This window comes from Perca flavescens, chromosome 8 (genome assembly GCF_004354835.1).
Source record: "Perca flavescens isolate YP-PL-M2 chromosome 8, PFLA_1.0, whole genome shotgun sequence".
Classification (NCBI taxonomy): domain Eukaryota; kingdom Metazoa; phylum Chordata; class Actinopteri; order Perciformes; family Percidae; genus Perca; species Perca flavescens.
In genome coordinates, this window is record NC_041338.1 from 2,361,681 (window position 1) to 2,384,260 (window position 22,580).

The 22,580-nt window shown below is 39.9% G+C and overlaps 1 protein-coding gene across 2 annotated transcripts in view; it reads right to left on the minus strand.

Annotated features, from left to right (window-relative positions):
• Nucleotides 1-22,580, minus strand: part of bcar1 (BCAR1 scaffold protein, Cas family member) — an 88,911-nt gene that overhangs the window by 55,710 nt on the left and 10,621 nt on the right. The window contains exon 2 of one of the 2 annotated variants that reach the window (XM_028586376.1): nt 1,457-1,504. The exons of the other annotated variant lie outside the window; for it this stretch is intronic. Coding sequence (XP_028442177.1) covers nt 1,457-1,504 — 48 coding nt within the window. The remainder of the gene's footprint in view (nt 1-1,456; nt 1,505-22,580) is intronic. 2 annotated transcript variants of the gene reach the window in all.

The window sequence follows — 22,580 nt, forward strand, 5'->3', positions numbered from 1 at the left end:
ATAAAAGCGAGGCCAAAATTTTCGAAAGTGGAGTGCAGTAATGATCGGGTGGTGGAGCCGCGGTATCCAAGGCCCACCCATACACCCAGCCGACCAATCGCAACTCAATCCCAGCTGTCAAATGAGATGTTTAAGCCTGTTTCTATAGCATCAAATAACTCATGTGTTTCTCAAATGGTGGTACTCGCACGCTTTGGGGTACGTTGGAGTACTGCAGGGGGTACGGGAAATTTTCTTAATGCATAATTCCTTAAATATTTACTGTATACTAAAATAAGGAATACATTTAGTGATGGATTCTAAATATTTTAAAAGAAGGCTAGTATTTAAGTGTTTTTCAGTTACAAGGTTGTTGTTTAGCTTAAATAGGTGCAGCGCTGTATTGTACCTCTTTGTATAGGGTTTTTTCTAAGATTTGCGCTGTTCAGGGGGTACTTGGCTGAGAATATATTAAATACTAAATGTTTTGGCTTCACTTTTGGGGAGCTGTCAAGCCGTCCGTCTTAATGTACAGTCTATGGTCACCTCCTGACTCTGGTGCCACAATCAGGCAGAACCATCCAGCTGGAAGATCAAAAGCATCTGAACATCGAGCACTTCTTCGTCCCATTCTTCGAATCTCTAAAACTGGGCCAGCCGTGTACTTCGAAAAAACACTTGCATTTTAAATGAGCCTAAACTTGGTTTGATACTAATATACTAATAGCTACTTCACATCATTGGCTGCCAACTATGGGAAGAATATGCGCAGGCCATTATAAAGTGAGAGAAACCAGCTCAATGAATATGTCGTGCCTGCATATTAGTTCACATAGATATAGAGTTTAAGAGATACATGCAGCAGCAATCCACACAGTATGCAGTCTCATTCAGCGGCTTCAACACTGATCAGCACTCCAAGCAGTAAAGTAACAGTGTGGACCAAACCGTTGGGTTGGGTTGCTTCATTATAATGTTTAATGTCTGCTGTGACATTCTTATGCTAATTGTGTATAGAACATGTCTCATAGTTCATGAATCTACTTTTGATCCTAATATAGTCTTACAATCTCTAACTTCTTTTTTAAATGTGTGGACAGCATCAAAATTTAAACTAACATGACAGATTTCTAACATGTCTGGGCCACAGGGTGGCAAAACTGACATCTATCATCGGGCTCTGGCTAAAGAGTGAACAAGTGCACTTTAAAAATGTTGCACTGTTTCTTTATGTCAACCAGTGAGTGACACTACTATAGCTCACGATATCTCCAGTATGTCCATCATGGCTTCAGTCTAAAGCTGTGTCAATACTTTCAGTTCTCATGTCTTTGGAATGAATGCATACCTTATTTTTAATGTCCAATCTCTACTGATACACTATTTGAATCACTATCAAATGAGACTGTATTAAAATATGTGTTGACACACATCAGCGTTCAGGTGTTAGGACTCCACTCCATGCTGTCACACCTACCTCCACCTGTGGCGCCCCCTGCAGGCAGTCAAACATTCTACAGAACACCTGCAGGACAACAGAATATACACAGCACATACATGAGCAGAGAAACATGTGTGGCAAAGATTCTTTTCTTCTTTCTCTTTGTGAATGTGTATAGGTTCATAAAATATGACATCAATAAAAGTGCATCAGCTCGAGCTGTGGTAGACACAGCGTTAAAGTGTGCCTTACCCCCAGTTCATATATTATCTGAAATCTCAAACACACACACACACACACACACACACACACACACACACACACACGTTACTATGGAAACCAAGCCTGAAGGGCCAGAGCATCAGTCTGGACTGATCTAGATTTGCTGATAACAAACAAATAAACACACACACACACACATACACACACACATACACACACACAAATGCTGGTTCGGCTGAAATCTGTTCATCTGACATGATGGGGAAGACGCAGTTTGATAACAGATTGACTGCATTTATGACCACTGACTGTCCGACTGTCTGTGGGTAGATCATGTGACCCATATGAGAATGATTGAGATTCAACACAAGAATGCATAATAACATTTTATATCAGCAAAAAAAATGGCAGCCTCAGTAATTTTATGGAAGATTATAGGCTCTTTTGCTTTTGCACAGTTAGAGGGACCAAGAGTAAGATATGTCACACAATCTTAAGTCTGTTACAGCAGTGTTTCCTCTATGTTGATTTGACCGTGGCGGCCCCCCACAGCAACAGGTCTGCCCCCCACTGTATCAGAAATAGGGGGGGTCGGTGTTCAGACCTGCCCCCACTGCTAAAACAAATCCTAAAGGAAACACTGCTTTTACATTGTGTTTTGTCATGGCTTCATTCAAACATGACAGGACCGTTACAAGAGTTGGATAATTATTTATTATTTTTGAAACGATTCCTAGTTGGAACCGGTACTCAATGCCCAATCCTACCTCCACGTGGACACACTGATGGCTGATCCCATTCTCTCTGACATAAAGCCAGCATTTAGCCTACTGGAAGTCTGACTCCTGTAAACACACAGATCCATTGACATCATCACATTGCGGAGGAGAGGAGTTCTCCAGAGGCGGGGTCTTTTTATAGGCCATCAGAAGTGGAGTAGGCTAATTAGCATGTAGCCTTTATACTGAGCAGCATAACACTGGGCCATGGGCTGTACTGTCTGCTGCTGGAATACCTTTCAACAGCCCAACGTCCTCTGTTAGCCTCAGAGCTGATATTAACTATGATTACCAATGAGTTTTAAATCATCAAGCTGCATCAGTCACCTTTTGTCCCCAACTGGCTGCTCTTTAATCCACGTGATATGTAGATTAGAAGAGATTTAAGTAGATTACAGATGGATTTTCACCATCAGGGCTCCTGCACAACCTGCCTGAGGTGTGAGGCTGTTAGATAATACAATAACAATAACTACTATGTTCTTCTTTACAAAGTAAATAAGTGTCAGAGAAAACTATCAGTTTTTAGAAATGTCTCATGATATATTGTCTTTAGAAGTGTTTTATTTAAAATCCCAATACTCTATACTCTCGAATCCAAGGGTATAACTTTGGGTTCAACCAAAATGTCAAAAGTTGGAAAAAGCGCCAAAGAAAACAACACAAACGTTGTAAAAGGAAAGACAAACTCAGAAAAAAGCAGCTAAAACATAGCCTGGATGCCAGCTGAATTTAGCCCCGCCCACAACATTTGAGGTAGGGAAGTTCGGTCTGTACTTGATCCGTTGAGGAGCAACTATGCTCCAATCAGAACTGTTTGGACCAATCAAATTGTCAGGGCGGGGTTTATACGATGATGGACAGATGATCAACAGTAACGTAATCAACCACGTCACCAAAGAGCGCTTGGGTTGAATTTGTTTACAACAAAGATGGCTGCCGCTGGAGAATTGAGATGTGTAGATTCCTCCATCGCATCTGTTCTAGAAGCTATCGACAGCGCATTCATTTTAAAAGAGGAACCGAGAACCTTCTTCTACTTCTTCCAGCGTGCATGCAGTTGAGTTCTGTTGACAACTATGCTCTGATTGGTTGTAGGTCTATCCAATTAAGTGCAGAGGCATTTTCTTTCCTGGTTCGGTTGAAACACGACCCATAATCCCAGCCCAATGGAGCAGCATCAGACTCCTATTCTGTTTAGAATCTGAGTATGACCACGTAAAGCAAAAACATTGAAAAGGAACAAAAACGGAAAAGGCCAGTTTTGATTATTGGGGGGGTGGTGTAACCCCCATCCCCCTTGTAATTAATTACGCCTATGATCGAATCTCAATACTTTTATAATTGCAGTAAATGTAAATCGCAATACAAATCAAATCGGCACCCATGTATCGTGAAAGAATCAAATCCGGACAAAAGCTGATCGTCCCGGTCATAATATCAGTGTATGGATGCTCCCAGGAACACAGGAATCATGTCGATGGGACATTTACACCCGTAGTTCTGTCAATAATGCATTACTAGAGTAATTCCTCCGGAAAAAATCTTATTCTCAAAGATTTTGTCACTTTTTGTCATATTTTGAATATGATTTCTAAGCAGATGTATCCTCATTAACCAATGGGAAGAGTAAGTCAGCGATGCGTGTCTGATGTCTTCTCAGAGTCAGAACTCCTTTTGGATTTTTGATGCAGTCCTGCAAGCTCTTGTCCCTGCCCTCTAGCCGCCCAGATTTGATTAATGCAGCTTTTATTTCGGTTTTTAAAGTATTTTACATGATGAACCACAGTGTGCAGCGCAACAAGGACTTTATATTATGAAGAAGAAACAACCCTTTAACTTTATTTTAACTTGTTATGCTTTGTTGTTTGAACTCTTTCTCATACAGACCAAAAAAAGGTAGAACTAGGGAATTGAAGGAAGGGAAGGGTGGGCAAAAGAGAGGAGCAGCAACATGTCAGTTTGGATGAGGCACACAGGAACATGACTGACCTACATTATTCTAACGCACCAGAGGGAGAGGGGAGCCATCTTCTACATGGAAGTAGAATATTTGGATTCATTCATGCTATAAGCCAGGAAGCCATTGGGATTCACTGAGCAGTAAAGTTCATTTGAACGGTTATTAGCTAAGTGGTAGGGCTGCACGATATGAGGAAAATATCTAATTGCGATTATTTTGACTCATATTGCGATATGATTCATGATATTAGAAGAAATGATTATTAAGGATCTGTACCAAATAAAGATGTTTTCTGTAGTCTACAGCAGCACAATACTTCATTCAGAATGGTTTGACACATATTTTGCCTTTACCAAATATTGCGCCCTATGCGATTTGGATATTGCACCAGTCCATATTGTGATTTCAATAAAATAGCGATGATTGTGCAGCCCTACTAAGTGATGACATTTAATACCTGTTTGCAGGGTCTTTTGTCCATCACCATCTGCCAATGGCTGGTCTTCAATATCCTTCAGCTGCTCCCACACTGCTGAGCTGTATGCCCTTCATTTTTTCTTTTAAGTTGGTCTTCTCCAGCAGTGTGCCGCCACACACACCTGCTGAGTCACTCTGCATTTAGCACCAAATTCTCCTCTGTGGTACCTGACCAGCGCCACTGGTAATCGAGCCGGGTGGCAAGCTACAGCAGATAAAGTAAAGGCCAGTTTATGCTTCTACGTTAAATCGATGCCTAAGGTACGTACGTGGAGATACAGACCCTACGCCGTAGCCTGAAGTGCACCTCTCAAAACATTTGCTGCATATCACTCCCCCTCTCCCTCCCCTTTCATGTCTAAGCAGGGACGTAGCACCAGACCCTGGGTCCTATGCGTAGGCAGTCCTGATGGGCCCCCATGTTCCTCAACATATTGCTAATTATAGACATTATAGCCTATTAATTTAAAATTAAACATGTTTTAAATTAGGCTATTACAATGGTGTGTTATATGCAAACAGCATTGCTAGTGTAGTTTATTTATTTAGCCTTTACCTCAGATTACATGTAACCAAATTATCATTTGAAAGTGTATGTTCTGCTCTTTATAAGGGTTGTCTCATTTTGTTTTTAGCACTAACAGTCACGGAGATATTCAAGAAGTTTAGCACAATGGATTTGGTTTTCTAGTTTGTGCTCACCTTTCTTTGAAAATAAGTCAGTTACCAATTGTTTCCCCTCATTTAGTTTTCTCTCCTCCTCCTGTCTTTCCTTTCTTTTTGGTAGCATGATTTGACTTTCTTTGAGAAAGACATTTCTACAGCAGAAGTTTGCGCTCCACCAGACGCTCAAGCGTGCAGATGGACTAAACCATTTGGCGCATTAGCAAGGGGTGGGTGAGACCTTAGTCTTTTTCTGTATACAAAATGTAGTCAGTCAATCAACCAAGTTATTCAGCCAATACACTTACTTTACATTTCATCTGACATATCCAGGTGAAATAAAATATATTACAGACTTTTCAAGGGCCCTCTCTCCCCTTGGGCCCTGGTAATCAGTATCGGTTTTACCCCCAGTCCGACGCCCCTGTGTCTTAACTGTCCTATCGGGTAAAATGGCAAGAAAAAAAAAAAAACTTTAAAAAAATGTAACTGAATACCGGTGAAGCATACCGCGACGTGTGACACACACACATGCTGTCCCTGCTATTGACGCACACACTAACGCGCAAGTATGAACTTCAGGCCAGCAAAGGTCATTGGTCAATGCAAAACAGAACATCTTCAATCAACTCATGAGTTGTAGTGCTGAGAGTTTGTAGAGAAGTTTCTGCTTAATTACATTTTTCACAGCTAGTAATCTCCTAATGCCTATGATATCACCTCATTAGACACAAGATGTTTTGGCGGAGCTAAGACCTTGAAAAGTGATTTTTATAAAATGGTCACAAAACTATTTCAACACATTCTGACTTTTACAGCATGAACTACTCTCATCCAAGTTCCTCCAATGCTTAAAGCTGCACAAATCAATATTTTCATTCAAACGGATGACATGACTGTGTGTAATGTGAAAGGTGTCACTCTGAGTGAAGAACCCACACTTAAGGGGTCTTTCAAATTTTTGGGGTTTTCTGGCCCACAACCTTACTGTTTAGGTTGAGTCTCACCGCTCTTATCCAGATGATCTTCCAGATGAGCAGAATTCATGCCAATCTGTCTGTTACATTAAAATATATTTTGTGTCCGAGACTGCGTGATCATCAAAATCAATAGTCTTCATTCTCTGGGGACCATGAACATGCGCTGCAATCACGATTGGCAATGCAGCGCCTGTGTGACATTTTGACCTGAGCGGGGCCAGAGGAAAGCATGGGATTCATCCTCTGGGGAACATGAACATCTGGACTAAATGTCACGGGCAGTTGATGAGATGCTGTGAGACCTTTGTTTCAGCAGTGAAGCACAAAGGACACAGTGCAGTAAGCATAATCTCAAACCACTGTAATAACCCTGTACAAGTGAGGACAAAGGACCTATTTTGTTTTTAAGTTACAACAGTTTGAGGAAACTGGCCTTCTCTTACATAAGGCCTGGTGGGAGACTACTGTAATGTGAGCGGGAATAATCCTGACCTAATTTCACTGCTACACTCCTCCAGCGAGGTCAAGAATGTGTTTGAGAGATGTACAATACAAATACATAGTGGTGCATAGTCTGGCCTGTCACACACACACGCAAACACAAACATGCACACAGACACACACAAACACACACACACACACACACACACACACACACACACACACACACACACACACACACACACACGGTGCAGCCTGGCTCATGTGTCCCCTCCCTCCCCCTCCCCCCTTCTGTCTGGCCAAAGGAATGCTCCGTTTCCTGTGTGTTGTGATCTGTGTACGCTGACTGCTTCCCAGCGGGCCTCCTCACAGATCCCAGCAGCGCGATAAGGAAGTCGCCTCCTCTAGCAGCTACTGAACCCACCACACTGATTCCCAGACAAATCTACATTCCAACTTTCAGCCATTTTTACACATTCCTGCTCTGGTCTAAACATCTCTCAAGTCCTACTCTTCCCGGAGCACCAGTAACTCACAGCTCTGGTGACATTTACATGCATGCATGAGGTGACTAGGGATGTAACGTTATGAAAATGTAACCTCACGGTTACAGTGACCAAAATGATCGCGGTTTTTGGTATTACCGCGGTATTGGTATATATGGTAAGTGTGTTCAATATGTTCAGAAAGCACCGATAGGACTACACAAGCTGAAATAGTTTTAAAAGGTGCAACAGAGCGCTGTCATCTCCTCCTCCTGTCATGACTCCAACTTCAACAAACGCACGCCGTAGGCTACGCAGGGCGCCTGCGCGGCAACTTCAGGAGACTCGGATGGAGCTGGGAAGGATTAAACACAGGGTTTCCACACCGTGGTACTCCACAGTGATAATAATGATATTTTAAATGAAAACGGTAATTGTTATCATCAACATTTTTATCGTGGTTAACCGTTACACCGGTAATCGTTACATCCCTAGAGGTGACACACTTGTATCTTCTATATGTCATTTTCTCTCACAATATCAATATACACGTCATGGTATAGTCAATGTCTCACATGTCAAACTCAAGGCCCGCGGGCCAAATCCAGCCCCTCGCAAAAATTTGATCAGGCTCCCATATCAAATTAGGTTAAAAATACATTTTGGCCCGACTAGTTTTTTTTACACTTTTTACAACGTTTTTGATGCTTTTTGCATCATTGTTTCCCAACGTTCTTGGCATTTTCTTCAACATTTTTGCCGACCAAACTGTAACTGAGAAGACTATAAGACACATGCAATAATGCAGTCAAAGATATTTGACTTTTCTAAGAAATAAAAGCAATAAACTACTGTACATGTCTGGCCCTTGATGTGATTCCCAGCTAAATACAAGTGGAACAGTAATAACTACTTGGCTCACAGCCGTGAGATCTTGGGAGATGTTTGGTGCTGCTTAAAGTTAAAGACTCAACTCGTTTCATAATGATGAGGAAGTCGCTCAGACTGTAATTCTCTTACAGCTCCACAGATTTATTTTTATTTCAGTGCCAACCAAAGGCTCCAGAGACCTAAATATGTCTCATTGGAGCTGTAGTTGTAGGTAAAAATAGAACAGTTGTTATATCTTTGTAAAAATAGCAATGGGTCAGATTTGTATTACCCAGTACAGTGGCAAGTGCAGAAATACACTGCTGCTAAGGGCTAACTTGTTTCTAGTACTTCATGTGTGGTACTTGTGTCTGTGCAGGCTGAATATAAAGATGCTTAAGCCAGGAGCTTAAAGAAAAACATAACACCATGTTTTAGATTGACCACTCCTCCTTCACATACTCAGAAAACATATTCAACTCTGAATTACATTCACTCGATGTACCAGCCGTTTTTGTACTCCGAATATTAAAATGTACAGTATGTAACTAAAGATCCTGGATAACAGCTAGGGACAGGATGTAACGGCACTGTCTGTGCCGTCCGTACTGTGTAGGCAAGGAGTCCACACGGTTCTGTTTATGCTATACTGGCGGTGGACTGTAACTAAGTACATTTACTCCAGTACTGTACTTCAGTCCAAATGTTGAGGTACTTGTACTTTACTTGAGTCTTTTCTTTTCATGCCACTTTCTACTTCTACTCCGCTACATTTATTTATTTATTTATTTTCAAGGATAACCCCTTGAGATGCACCATCTCATTTTCGAGGGGGTCCTTTAAGATACAAAAGAAAACATCAAGATGGAGAATCATCATTAAAGTAAATACAACACTAGACAATAACAAACATTTAAATACAACAACATTCACATTCATATACACACACTCACTAACAATACTCCCACAAACCTAATCCCTTCCTTTAGCCCATACCAAAATCAAAGTCAATCAGTGAGCCATCTGTGAAAATGTAGTTACAGAAACAAGGTATAAATATATTTATGCACTTCACTATCACATGCAGATACATAACTGCAAACATATACAGTATATGAGAAAAACAAGAAGGATCAGAAACAGGAACAGGATGTTTGAAAATAGGTAAAAAGAGATCATTTGAAAACATAAAAGGAAGTTATAGATCTGAGCGAACGAGAAAGATTGTTCCAGTCTGATGGTGCTTTAAATTTAAATGCACGACGACCTACTTCTTTGTTAATTCTGGGTACATAAAAGAAGAGCTGATTCATATGCCTTAAATTGTGCTGTGTATTAAAAGGAACTAAAAGACATTTCAAATAAGGAGGGAAATGGAAATGAATACACTTAAAAATAAGTAGTAACCAGTGAAATTGCATTCTTGACTTGGGAGCCAGCCAGTTCAAAGACTCATACATTTGGCAATGATGAGTTCTATAAGGACATCTAAGCACAAATCTGCAAAGACTATTATAAAGTACAGAAATAGGACGAAGATTTGAATCTGTGGTATTCCTGTATATGGTATCGGAATAATCAATTATTGGAAGTATCAAATGAGTTATAATTCTTTTTCGAACCTGTTGTGAAAAACAATCTACAGAGCGATAAAGTGACTTCAATTGGCCATATATTTTCTTGCAGATTGAATTAATATGAGGTTTGAAGGAGAGCTGGTTATCAAGCCAAAGACCAAGATATTTGTACTCTTCAACTATTGTTAAAGCTGATTTATCAAGAAAACTAATTGACCAGCATTTAGATATAGGCAAAGAATTAGGTCTAGTGCAAAACAACATAGTGTATGATTTTTATTTATTTTATTTTTCTATTCAATAGGAGTTTGTTAGAATAAAACCATTTTTGAACTAGATTAAAGTCCAATTGAAGAGATAATTGGATTTGTGAAATATCAGAACTGGATGAATATATTACGGTGTCATCTGCATATAAGTGAATTAAACTGTCAGTACACATTTGCGGTAAATCATTAATAAAGATCGAGAATAAGAGCGGGCCTAAGGATGAACCTTGTGGAACACCTTTATCAATGATTTTAAAGCCAGACTGGGTGCCTTGAAAAGCAACACATCGACTTCTATGATGAAGAAAAGAATTAAAAAATAATAAAGAGTCTGAAGAAAGACCAATAGCATGTAATTTGTCTAAGAGAAGATAATGGTCAACCATATCAAAAGCTTTGGTAAGATCAATAAATATAGCACCTGTCAGCATATTATTGTCTGATGCGGACAATATGTCGTTTGTGAATTTTAGAAGAGCAGTGGTGGTTGAAAAGTTTGGTCGAAAACCAGATTGATGTGGAGATAGTACATTTTGATCATTAAGGTATTTAGAAAGTTGATTAAAAATTAATTTTTCAAATATTTTTGTTACACTATTAATAATTGAGATAGGTCTGTAATTGTTAATATCTGTGATGTCACCTCCTTTATGAAGAGGAGATACTCTTGCACACTTCCATGATCGAGGTGTTTCGCAAGTTGCCAATGATAAATTAAATATATCAGCCAAAGGAAATGATAAAACATGAGAGGCGAGTTTAAAGAACTTAATTTCCAAACCATCTGGACCTGCACTGCATCCGGACTTTATGCCATCAATAACCTGCTGAACATCAACTGGAGTGATAGTATTAAAGCAGAAAGATCTGAATAAGAAGGAAAGGAGAAAGAACTGCCGACTGAGGAAAAATGCTGACTAAAGGCCTCTGCAATTAATAAAGGTTCACTAATCGTTTCATTATTTATATTAATATGGGAAATAAGGCTGTTTCTGTAAATCTCTATTCGAGATTAAAGTTATTCCATTTCCTTACTCTAATTAATTTTGGAGGAAGATGAGGCAATTTGATTTTCCATATGCTGAAGATAATAGAGTGGTCACTGAGAGAGTCAGGTAATACCCCAGATTTTAAGATTTTGTCAGGATGAGAAACTAAGATCCAATCGATCAAAGAAGAGGAATTAGGACCAACTCTAGTGGGTTCAGTTATTAGTTGCGTTAGATTTATGCTATTAAAAAGATTGCGATCTTTATGAGAGGAATATGCTAGCCAATTGGAGTTAAAATCACCTAATATAATTTTTTCACTAGCACAATCTAAATTAATGGTAGACAAGATACGTTCAGTGGTTTCAGCAGAAGCATTAGGGGGTTTATAAATATTTCCTATTATAAGCCGTTTGTTTTCATGAAAGATAACTTTAACAAAAAGGCCTTCAAAATGCAAGGGATTCTCACTTGGCAATATAAGTTCAGCAGTCAATTTTGAGGCTACATATGTTAGGAGGCCCCCACCCCTTGAGCCCCTATCCTTCCTAAATAACACATAATTGTCAAGTTTGATTTCATCATCAGAGATCTCACTATGTAGCCAGGTTTCAGAAAGAGTAATAATATGTGGATTATTATAAGTGAGCCAAGCTCTCAGTAAATCAATTTTCGGAGGCAGACTCCTAATATTCAAATGGATAACAAATAAACCTTTAGTGAAGTTCATTACTCCTAAAAAATTAAAATAATATACACATGATATGAAGGCAAAAAAAAGTCATAAAGCATCATCACAGATTGTTGTATGAAGCAGTAAAGAGCAAGTGAAGAGAAAGGCAGTAGGAGAGCAAACACACACACACACACACACACACACACACACACACACACACACACACACACACACACACACACACACACACACACACATAGACAGAATATGCACATAAACCTGTAAGTGCACCACTCAGTCTGCATAACCCATTAGCAAACAAAATAATAATACAAATATATTTATGTACCCACATCTGCAGGAATAGTTATGTAACATAACCATAACTGCATGGAGATTATCAGATGACATAACTTCAAACAATAATAATGATAAAAATAAAATAGTAGACTGTAAATAATACTTTGTTTAATTTATGTAATAAAACAAAATATGAATTGCCTATATCAGCCTAGGTATCAATCCTTTCGCATTTAGGAGACCTAGATTACCCCATCTTTTAATATTACACAATTTTACGACATTTAAATCATATTATACGGCAATCAGTAGTACAGCAGCACCAACCCTTACTACTCCCAACATTAATTTGCTAATAAAAAGAACAAACAGACAGCAGTCACTCAAATAGCACCTATGTCAGTGATAAAGATACAAATAATATATAATAAATTCAGTGCCAGTCCAGCAGGGGAAGTATTGTTCAAAAAACAGATTGAAAAGTTCATCAGCAAGCTAAGTATTATGCTACTATTAGCACTATCCTTCATTCACTAACTTTAAGCTGTCATGTCAGAGTCAATGGAGGAGTTTATAAGAGAGAGATCACCAAGGGATTCCTCAGCTTTCAGAGAGAAATATTGTATTTTTTACTCCACTACATTCATCTGTTACAGCTTTAGTTACTAGTTACTTTACACATTAAGTCTTCTGCACACAAAACACATGTAGTTAATAAAATGAAAAATAAAATGTAAAGAGTGCAGGAGTGGCATTACTGACTGGACTGAGAGATACTTTGCTAAAGCAACGGCACAAAATACAACAAGAGAGACTCTAACGCTATTAGGAGAAGTGGTAAAATATTTTCAGTTCATTTTGAAACTGCATGGGGGACAAATTAGACTATGACGGGGCGCCACAGTCTGGTTAAGGAATGGGAAACACTGCTTGAACGTTAATGTGAAATGGTGTCAAGTCTGTTCAAAGTCTTCTAGTGTCTGGTAGGCATCAGTCTAGTTCAATTCAGTTTAATGCAGCTGAATATTACAGTATAGAGATCATGACACACAGACATTTATGTGTGTGTGTGTGTGTGTGTGTGTGTGTGTGTGTGTGTGTGTGTGTGTGTGTGCTGACTCAGTGTATTTTCTCGAAATCATCATTCTATCAGCACAGACACAAACGCTCTCTTTTTATGCCTTTCTCTTTTCCACTGTCCATTGTAATGCACATTAGCAGAGTGCCAGCACACACATACACACACACACACACACACACACACACACACACACACACACCTAATGAATGTAACATCTGGAGCAGTCAGCAGAAATTCACGGTGTTAAAAGCTTGACTCAGCAGAAACCACAGCAGCTGCTACCACCACTAGTGTACACACAGTGGGCCATATGGATGAAATCATCTATCACCTATATGTCATTTTTATCTCGCAATGTCGATACATACAGTACGTCATGGTATAGTCAATGTGATGTTAAAATTAACTGTGTACAGGAATGTCAGTTTTAATACATGATCTGCACAACAACCTGGCTCATCGATTATAACATTACCCACAATCACCTGACGCAACAAGAGATATTACAGGGACAATTACCTTGATATTTAAACAGTATTCCACTGTACCACATACTCCACTGTTTGTCTATCTTATTGCAGGAGTAATGATCAGTCTGTCACTCCATGAAAATCAGAAGCTGTCAATTCAAAGCAGCCCAAAGTCCCTCAGATTGCATTTTGGGTGATGTTGTATCATACACCTAGCACTGTATGGAATAATATGGCATGAACATTTCCCATAAGATGAGATGAATCCAGAAAAGATTTTTTAGGATTTGCATCAGAAATTGGGAGTGTAAAAAAAATAAAAAAAATCCTGCTTCACCGTTCAAAACCAATTCCTCATCTGTTCTCTTGCAGATGGCATGAATTCCTGAAGCACATCAACGCGTTTGCCAAATGTTCAGCCACTGCTTGCCAACATGTGCTGAGCATAGTTCTATCTAATAATTGCCATGGTTGTCTGTGTCTTTAATCCCGTGCGAATCTGCCACATCCATACTTCTCCAAGTAAAAATCCCACCGCAAATGACCTACCATATTTCTCCAAACACAGAGGTGGTGTGATAATATTAGCCAGCATCTCTGTGATTTGGGGTCTTATTGGCTGCGTTGGCATTTATGAAGCAAAGTTTTGACACAGCCTTGACATCATATGTGGGGGATAATGTCAGTAAATGTGAGTCAAATAAAGACTTACTGCTTATCATTTGTGAAAGCGGCGCACAAAACACAGACATATAGGCTATGCAAAGTAATTTCTAAATCACCAGGTCCCGTGCAAATAGGGCTTTTGTAGGAGCGCGATTAATGATAGAAGTCATGGCCCAAACTACAAAAATAAAAGTTGTAGTAAACCAGAATTCTCCTTTAAGATGAAGAAAAATCAATAATGCAACAATCATTTAGTGGATGCAGCGCAAGCATTCTACAGTTTCACAATTATACTCTTTTTTTAGTCAGGTTTAGGCATGGGGAGTGGGGATTGGTTAGGGTAAGAATACCAGGGTAAGCCAATCAGAGGCATAATAAGGCGGGCCACGAGGCACTTAGCGGATCTGAACTAGCATCTACCCTGATCAGCAGCAGCTCATTTCCTGCTTAGCTCTGTGTTCTTCCCCACTTTCTATTAAAAGAATATTCAGATCTGAAACAACTGCCACACACACACACACACACACACACACACACACACACACACACACAGGGGACTGCAGCTTGGATGCACACACACACACACACACACACAACACACACACACACACACACACACACTCTATGGGAGCTGTGAGTTTAATCTGCCCAGCTGCCATCCTGTGAATTGGTTGTGAACTGAGAGGCCAAGCAATTTACTCCTTACAAAGGCCATTCCACACCACTGAGCTGTGTGTGTGTGTGTGTGTGTGTGTGTGTGTGTGTGTGTGTGTGTGTGTGTGTGTGTGTGTGTGTGTGTGTGTGTGAATAGATGGAATATGTGCAGGATGGAGGGTGTTGCAGCAGAGATGAGGAGGAGGATTGGAGAGATGATGGGGATACAGAGGGGATGGGGGGGGACTGGAAGGATGAGAGCAGATGAGAGAGGGACGCTGGGAAATGAGGGAGGGGAAATGAGAGGAAGGAAGTGAAGGCACTATTTACAGAGAGGTGAAGAGATAAAGGTGTGTGTGTGTGTGTGTGTGTGTGTGTGTGTGTGTGTGTGTGGGGGGGTGTTTAGCTCTTGTCTGATCTTACCCTCATCTCTGAGAGGACAACACACACCGCTTGATAAATGACTCCCTGTGATGACATATTCATTAGTTCTGAGACTCCATTCAAGAAAAGCTAACGGTCATAATCCATTTTTGACCAGAAACTAAATTATCATGTCAGATTTAATAATACCTTATGCAGATGACACACAGCTATATGTCCCTCTATTACAAAATAACCATTCACAGATTCAGAAATTACAGGCATGCCTGGCAGAAATTCTAAATTGGATGGGTAAGACTTTCTTGCTGCTTAATGCAGACAAAACAGAGCTGCTCATAGTGAGGCCAGCCAAATATAGCATCCCAGTAGAGAAACAAATGATCACAGAGAGTGACACTGTTAAGAACTTAGGTGTCACCTTTGACAAAACTCTAACTTTATAAAGGCCATCACTAGGACTGCCTTTTACCATCTAGGCAACATTCTCGAATAAGACCAATGCTATCAATGAATGATGCAGAAATACTAATTAATGCATTTGTCTCATCAAGACTCGATTACTGAAACGCACTGTTCTCAGCCCTCCCTGCCAGTACGACCAAAAGTCTCCAGCTCGTACAAAATGCGGTAGCCCGAGTTTTGACTAAGACAAAAAAATTTAGCCACATTTCACCAGTTCTGGCTGCTCTACATTGGTTACCTGTGCAAGCCAGGGCTGATTTTAAGGTTCTTCTTTTGACTTATAAAGCCTTAAAAGGACTTGCGCCTGCCTACTTAAGTGAGCTACTTAAACCATATATCCCAACACGCCCCCTTTGTTCTATGGCTGCTGGTCTTCTGATCGTTCCAAATATAAAAAAAAGATCAGCTGGCCACCGGGCCTTTGCCTTTTGCGCACCCTCCCTCTGGAATGTTCTTCCATCCAACGTTAGGGAGGCAGGCTCAGTGGATATTTTTAAATCAAAACTTAAAACATTTATTTACAAGTATTATGAACATGTTTAAAATCCATAACTTTTGAACCATTGTTTTATTGTTTATTTTATTATGCATTATCATTCGTTGTTTTATTTCATGTCTTAACAATTTTAACCTGTGGTATTTCAATTATGTATTTTTTTGTTTGTGAAGTGTTCTGAGACCATGGTCCATGGTGATAATTCACTATAAATAACTGAATTCATGAATTGAATTGAATAGTCTCTATCAATGACGTTTCATCGGCGGGATTGCTCCAGTGCTGCCAGAGGTTGCCTTCCTGTTTCTTTGTGTTTCTAAACGCCAAGCTAGAACTGACAATCAAATTATATTTATCTCTTTTTTGGGTAAAATTCTCACCACACACTTGACAGCCATTGTAATTCCAAAATTCGCCTACCTACGTGCACATGTTCCACCAAAACAAGTTCAGTCCCGAGGCTGTTTTGCAGAATAGAATACTAAATACTGAATTGATCCTGTAATGACACATAATAGGGAAGAGGGACAGTTCTTCTACAGAAAACACAGCTTTGAACACTTTTCTTCTTGTTGTTCTGCTGCGATTATAACAGGGATTTTTCCAGCTGATCTTTTAGTCCAGAGACTCTGATCCCAGGCAGTGGCCTGAGTGGGGGCCGGGAGATGTGAGCTGTTTCATTCTCTTCTCAGACTGTGTGGTCCAGTATATCACAGCATATGAGCAACCCAAACCAGGGAATGGTTGTTATTTTAGCTTGATTTAACTGTAGCAATTAACCAGCTTTTAACATGGTTGCTGAGAAACCTGTCAATGAAGTAATGGATTCATCTTTTTAGCAAATATTTTTCTAGGATTTAATGAATTTATAGATTCATGCCATGCATTCATTATAAAGGCAACCAGTGCATTTCCACACAATAAAAGAATGTGCCTGCTTTCAGATCAACATGTTAATGGTTGTTACAAGTCTGATCCTGTCATGAGGATAACTACACACAATATCAGCTGACACAGACTGAAACACAACAGTACACACACAGTGTACTACATGGTGCAAGGTTCGTCCCTACATATGGAATCCTACCAGTGGAGAAAGGCAGCACAGGAAAATAATAATACAAAAACGTCTTCATGGGTACTGTATCAGAATTATGATCACAGGGTAGTCAAAGTGAATCTATCATTAGAAACCTAATCCTTACTAAGTCACACAGACAGACAGACAGACAGACAGACAGACAGACAGTTTGCTGAATGACTGTGTGCCTGCAGCAAAAATATCAAAGTGGTCAGTGATGTGTGCAGATGTGTGCAGCTTCTGTTAGCCAGCTGCCTCACTGACTGCAGCACAGAGCTGACTGGAGCCTTCCCATGTAGCAGCGACACAGTAACACAGGATTATGGGTGATTGTTACCCAGGCTGGGCACTATGGGCAAAATGGGACATCCTGAGAATTCTCTGTTTCAATTCAATTGGCAAGCAAATTTGAAGCAAACTTTTGAAATGTTTGCACAAAAAAAAAAAAAAAAAGGTAACGTGAATAAGGTGCATTTCCATCAACTGGTTTGGAGTGAATAGCCTGGGCTACAGCGTAGTTTGGTCAGTAGTTGGCGCTGTAGGCTACACATGGCTGTAATCCTCCAGTAAAAATAGAGTAGAAGAAGTAGAGGTTGGTAACAGGAAACAAAACAACAGGCCTTGGCCATCTAACCCAAGGGGGTAAGCCTCTCTCCACAACGCGTAGCTCCTATGGCGCCATTTTGATGCTAACAAGCACTCACCCGCCGTTAGCATTCCATTGACTGCCATTCATTTTGGCGCCACTTTGACAGCAAATAACTTTACATTTGAAGCGTTTAAAGACTATTTGTCCATTGTTTATTTCTAAAGAAACACGACAATGTATAAAAGGCTCCATTACCTTGTAGCTCACGTTATGGCTCCGTAGCAGACGCTTTTATAAAAATAGGCTAACGATTGGGTCATAACCACGAGACTTACTGTCACACAGTAGAGGAATTACCGTATAGTACAGGAGAAGCTCGCAGGCAGTTTGGATTTACAATAGCTGTTTAGGTTTAATTACTAATGTTAACTAGCATTTTACTTAGCAATAATTAGCCTGTGCCTATGTTATCTCCTTACATATAGCAACGCTCTCCGTCTCTGTAAGATTGGGAATGATTGAGATTTCTCTTGTCACAGCTACCAGAAGACTTCACACTTTCAGACAGGTTGCTCACGTCACATCTACGTCTTCAAGCTCAGTTGGAGGCTGCTCAGTAACGCTCAGCCAGCACCGGAAAAGTGCTTCTAATATCTTTCACTGGTCTCGTACAGAGACACGGGATCTGGTGGTCCATTTCTTTTGATCTAACCATCTACAGGAGAAACATGGAGGGAGTTCTGGGAATATCTGGGAAGACGCCGACAGAAAACAGCTGATCAGTCCTGGGAGTTAAATGTTCACTAATTCAGTCTTTTTTTGGCAAAAGGTGTTTTCATATCCCATTAGCATCAACTTTTTTTTCCACAAACACAAAAACCACCCTCGGGGAGCGTTAAAACTTTTTGCGCAATGATCTACATTTTATCAGATTTTGCTGTTTGATCCAGCTTTACTAATGCGGAACTTGAAAGTACGTGAATGGAAACACTGCATCATATGTGCACTTTGTTTTCTCCACAAAATCAAGTTTGAACAAATGACATGAGGACATGTAATGTGCCAAAATGAATTCAAACGCAACCTTTGCTTCCTTCAATGAACTCCACGGACTTTAAGTCGAGGTATATCACAACACAAAAAACTAAAAAAGCTATGTCAAAACAATCGTACGTCCAACGACAGACACCACAGATGATCCTCCAGACGCAAATGAGTGTGTTCAGTGCGTTCAGAGCGCGTGAGGTGTGCAGAGATTAGATTAGAGCCTGATCGATAAAGGATTTTTAAGGCCGATAGCGATACAAATATTTGATGATTTAAAAATCAGATATTCCGATATATATATCGTATTTGCTGATACATATTTTAAAAATTAATCCAGAAATGCGTAACTTAAGATATGAAACTTAAAGTCCTTTGAACAAAAAGACAATAAAAAAAAAAATCAAAGAGTGTTGGAAACAGGGACATTGTAGAGTGCCTTGTGGTGGACAAACTATGTAACGCCAACACTCATACCATGTTGAAGGATGTTTCGTCCGTTTTTATTTAATTTTTTTAATATTCAATTATCAGAATAATTTGTCATTTGTAATTATAAATGATTCTGATGAATGAATATTAAAAAAATACTGATAGTTTGTAAAATGCCTAATATCGGCCCGCCGATATATCAGTCAGGCTCTAATTAAGATTCTCATTGTTGAGTTTCCACACAGCAGAGTCCCAACACAGCAGCTGTACCTGTCCTGTACTCATGTTGTCCTGCTACTACATGCAGGCTTATAGCAGCTTTAAGTCCTCGTCAAACAACACTTATCATTTCCAAATAGGGTTGGGTACCGAAACTCGGTGCCAATAGGGAACCGGTGCCGACGTAAACGGTAGTAACGAGACCGAATAAGAACGAAAGTTTAGGTGCCTCATTTCGGTGCCTGACTTTACACTACACCTGACAGCATGTAACGTTAGCCTACCTTTAGCTAGCAGCTGGATTAATCACGGTTAAAATGCTGACAGCTAACGTTAAATACTGTAAAGTGTGACTGTATTTCACTGTGGAGGACTTCTACAGCGGGATGTAACAGTCTGCTCTGCAGCGCAGCAGCTGCCGTTGTCGCAATTCATAGATATACAGTATGTTTATATGGTCGGAATTAAACAACACAGACGGTGCGTTCACTTGCAGCTGCCATTGTCGGAATTAAACAACACAGATTCACTTAAAACTGGTAGCCTCGTGGTGCATTGACAGTAATTGTAAAATACCCTTTTCCCATCTGGGGTTCAACAGCAATTTACTGGTGAAATAAGTTATTGTTATTGTTATAGTTATTACGTTATTATTAAATCTTTAATTTTGACCATGGCCTTAGCAATAAACAAGTCACTGACTGTTGTTTACTACCCTTATTTTATTTTATTTATTTTTTTTAACTTTATTGAAAAGTACCAGTTCAGGCACCGTTTAGGCACCGGCACCGTTTTAAAAGTATCGATTTAGCACCGGAATCGGAAAAAAAACAAATGATACCCAACCCTATTTCCAAACTAACCAGACGTGACCCAACTGGCTTTAAACTGTGCTTCATAATGCAGAAAAAACAAATGTGTTAATATCTCCCATTACAACACAGCCAAATGCATTGCAAGTTCTTTTCTGTTGGCTAAAGTTATGCGTTTAAAGGAATTTCAAAGTGTCCACTCCTTGCCTCAGGCCTTTTAATGCTTTTAATGGCTGTGTGTGTATTTTGCACTATTAAAGACTCTCTCTCTCACTCTGCCCATGCCAGTGGCCTTCAGGTTCACTAAAAGCTGGGAGCAACAAGTATCTCAAGGTGAACATATTGGAACAAAAATTAAACATCTGCTATTAAGACTTTTATCATTTTTAATGGTTTGTAAATAGAGAAAGGATGGCACACTGCAAGGGCTGCAAACCAGGTCTACAGCCAGGGCTGATGTCATCAATCCTAGGAAATGGATGCTTTTTAAAGTGCTCATATTATGCTCATTTTCAGGTTCATAATTGTATTTAGAGGTTGTACTAGAATAGGTTTATGTGGTTTAATTTTCAAAAAACACCATATTTTTGTTAAATTGCACATTGCTGCAGCTCCTCTTTTCACCCTGTGTGTTGAGCTCTCTGTTTTAGCTACAGAGTGAGGCCTCTCACTTCTGTTCCATCTTTGTTGGGAGTCGCTCATGCGCAGTAGCTAGGTAAGGACTACTAGCCAGTCAGAAGCAGAGTATGAGGGCGTGCCCTGACAGTACCTAGGTAAGGACTACTAGCCAGTCAGAAGCAGAGTATGAGGGCGTGCCCTGACAGTAACTAGGTAAGGACTACTAGCCAGTCAGAAGCAGAGTATGAGGGCGTGCCCTGACAGTACCTAGGTAAGGACTACTAGCCAGTCAGAAGCAGAGTATGAGGGCGTGCCCTGACAGTACCTAGGTAAGGACTACTAGCCAGTCAGAAGCAGAGTATGAGGGCGTGCCATGCTAGCAGCTAGGTGAGCATTATAACGTGTGTTACAAAGTGACCACGTTTGTCTCTGAAGTAAAGGCTGGACTACAATAGAGCTGTTTGGAGCAGTTGGTGAATCTGCGGGGTTGTGTTACAGTCTCAATGGCTGCAAATGGAGACCTTTGGCAACGCCGACACTGATGCCAACATTTCTCCTGATTGGGTCTTATCGGTCACGACGTCTCGTTCTCTGAGACTAAAGCTACTAACGTTACCATGGCAACTACCAGCAGTGGGCAGAGTCTCCACGCTGCCTCCTGTTTATGTCCAGTATACCAGAATGTTGATGAGATATGAGGTTTGGGCGTGTTAGTTTGAACAGAGATTAGTTCTTCTACTGGAGCTAAAAACACTTGGTGCGCACAGATCGCACAGAGCTTAAAAACTAAAACGCAGCAATGTAAATGTATTGTCATGTTTTTCTTACATGTGTACATGTAATTGCAATTATATAATATTAAAGATTATTTGACCAAAACACCTTACGTTAATACTCAATTGTGTTGAACTGTGGGAACAGTTTTTCAGAGCGATAAAATAATTCAGGAGTATTTTATATTTCACACCATCACACCACACTCTCACTATTATTATTATGCCATGGGTGTAGCTTGGTAACAAGCTCCAGTGTGTAATCAAATGAAATCCCCATTCTTAATCCTGTTCACGCAGTTCTGATTGGTCCGTTGTTTCTTCACTCTAGAGAATTATCCAGAGCCCTTAACCCCTCTAAGCATACTCCTGCAGGCCAACCGGTCTGCATCAGAGACGTGCAGTCAGGGTAGGCAAGCTAGGCACTGCCTACCCTGTCAAAATTCAAACATAAAAATGTTTATTAAATAATTTTATTTAATAAACTTGTATTTCTATTTTTATTGTATATTCTTGTGATTTATATATGTGTATTATTCAAATTTTTAGGACGTTACGATGACAAATGTAGCAGTTACGCATAATCAAATACAAAAGAAATGGTAGAATAAGCAGTGCTTTTACTAATTTAATTCTTAAATTAAATGAAGAAAAAACGGAGGTGGTTGTTTTTGGAGCAAAAGAGGAA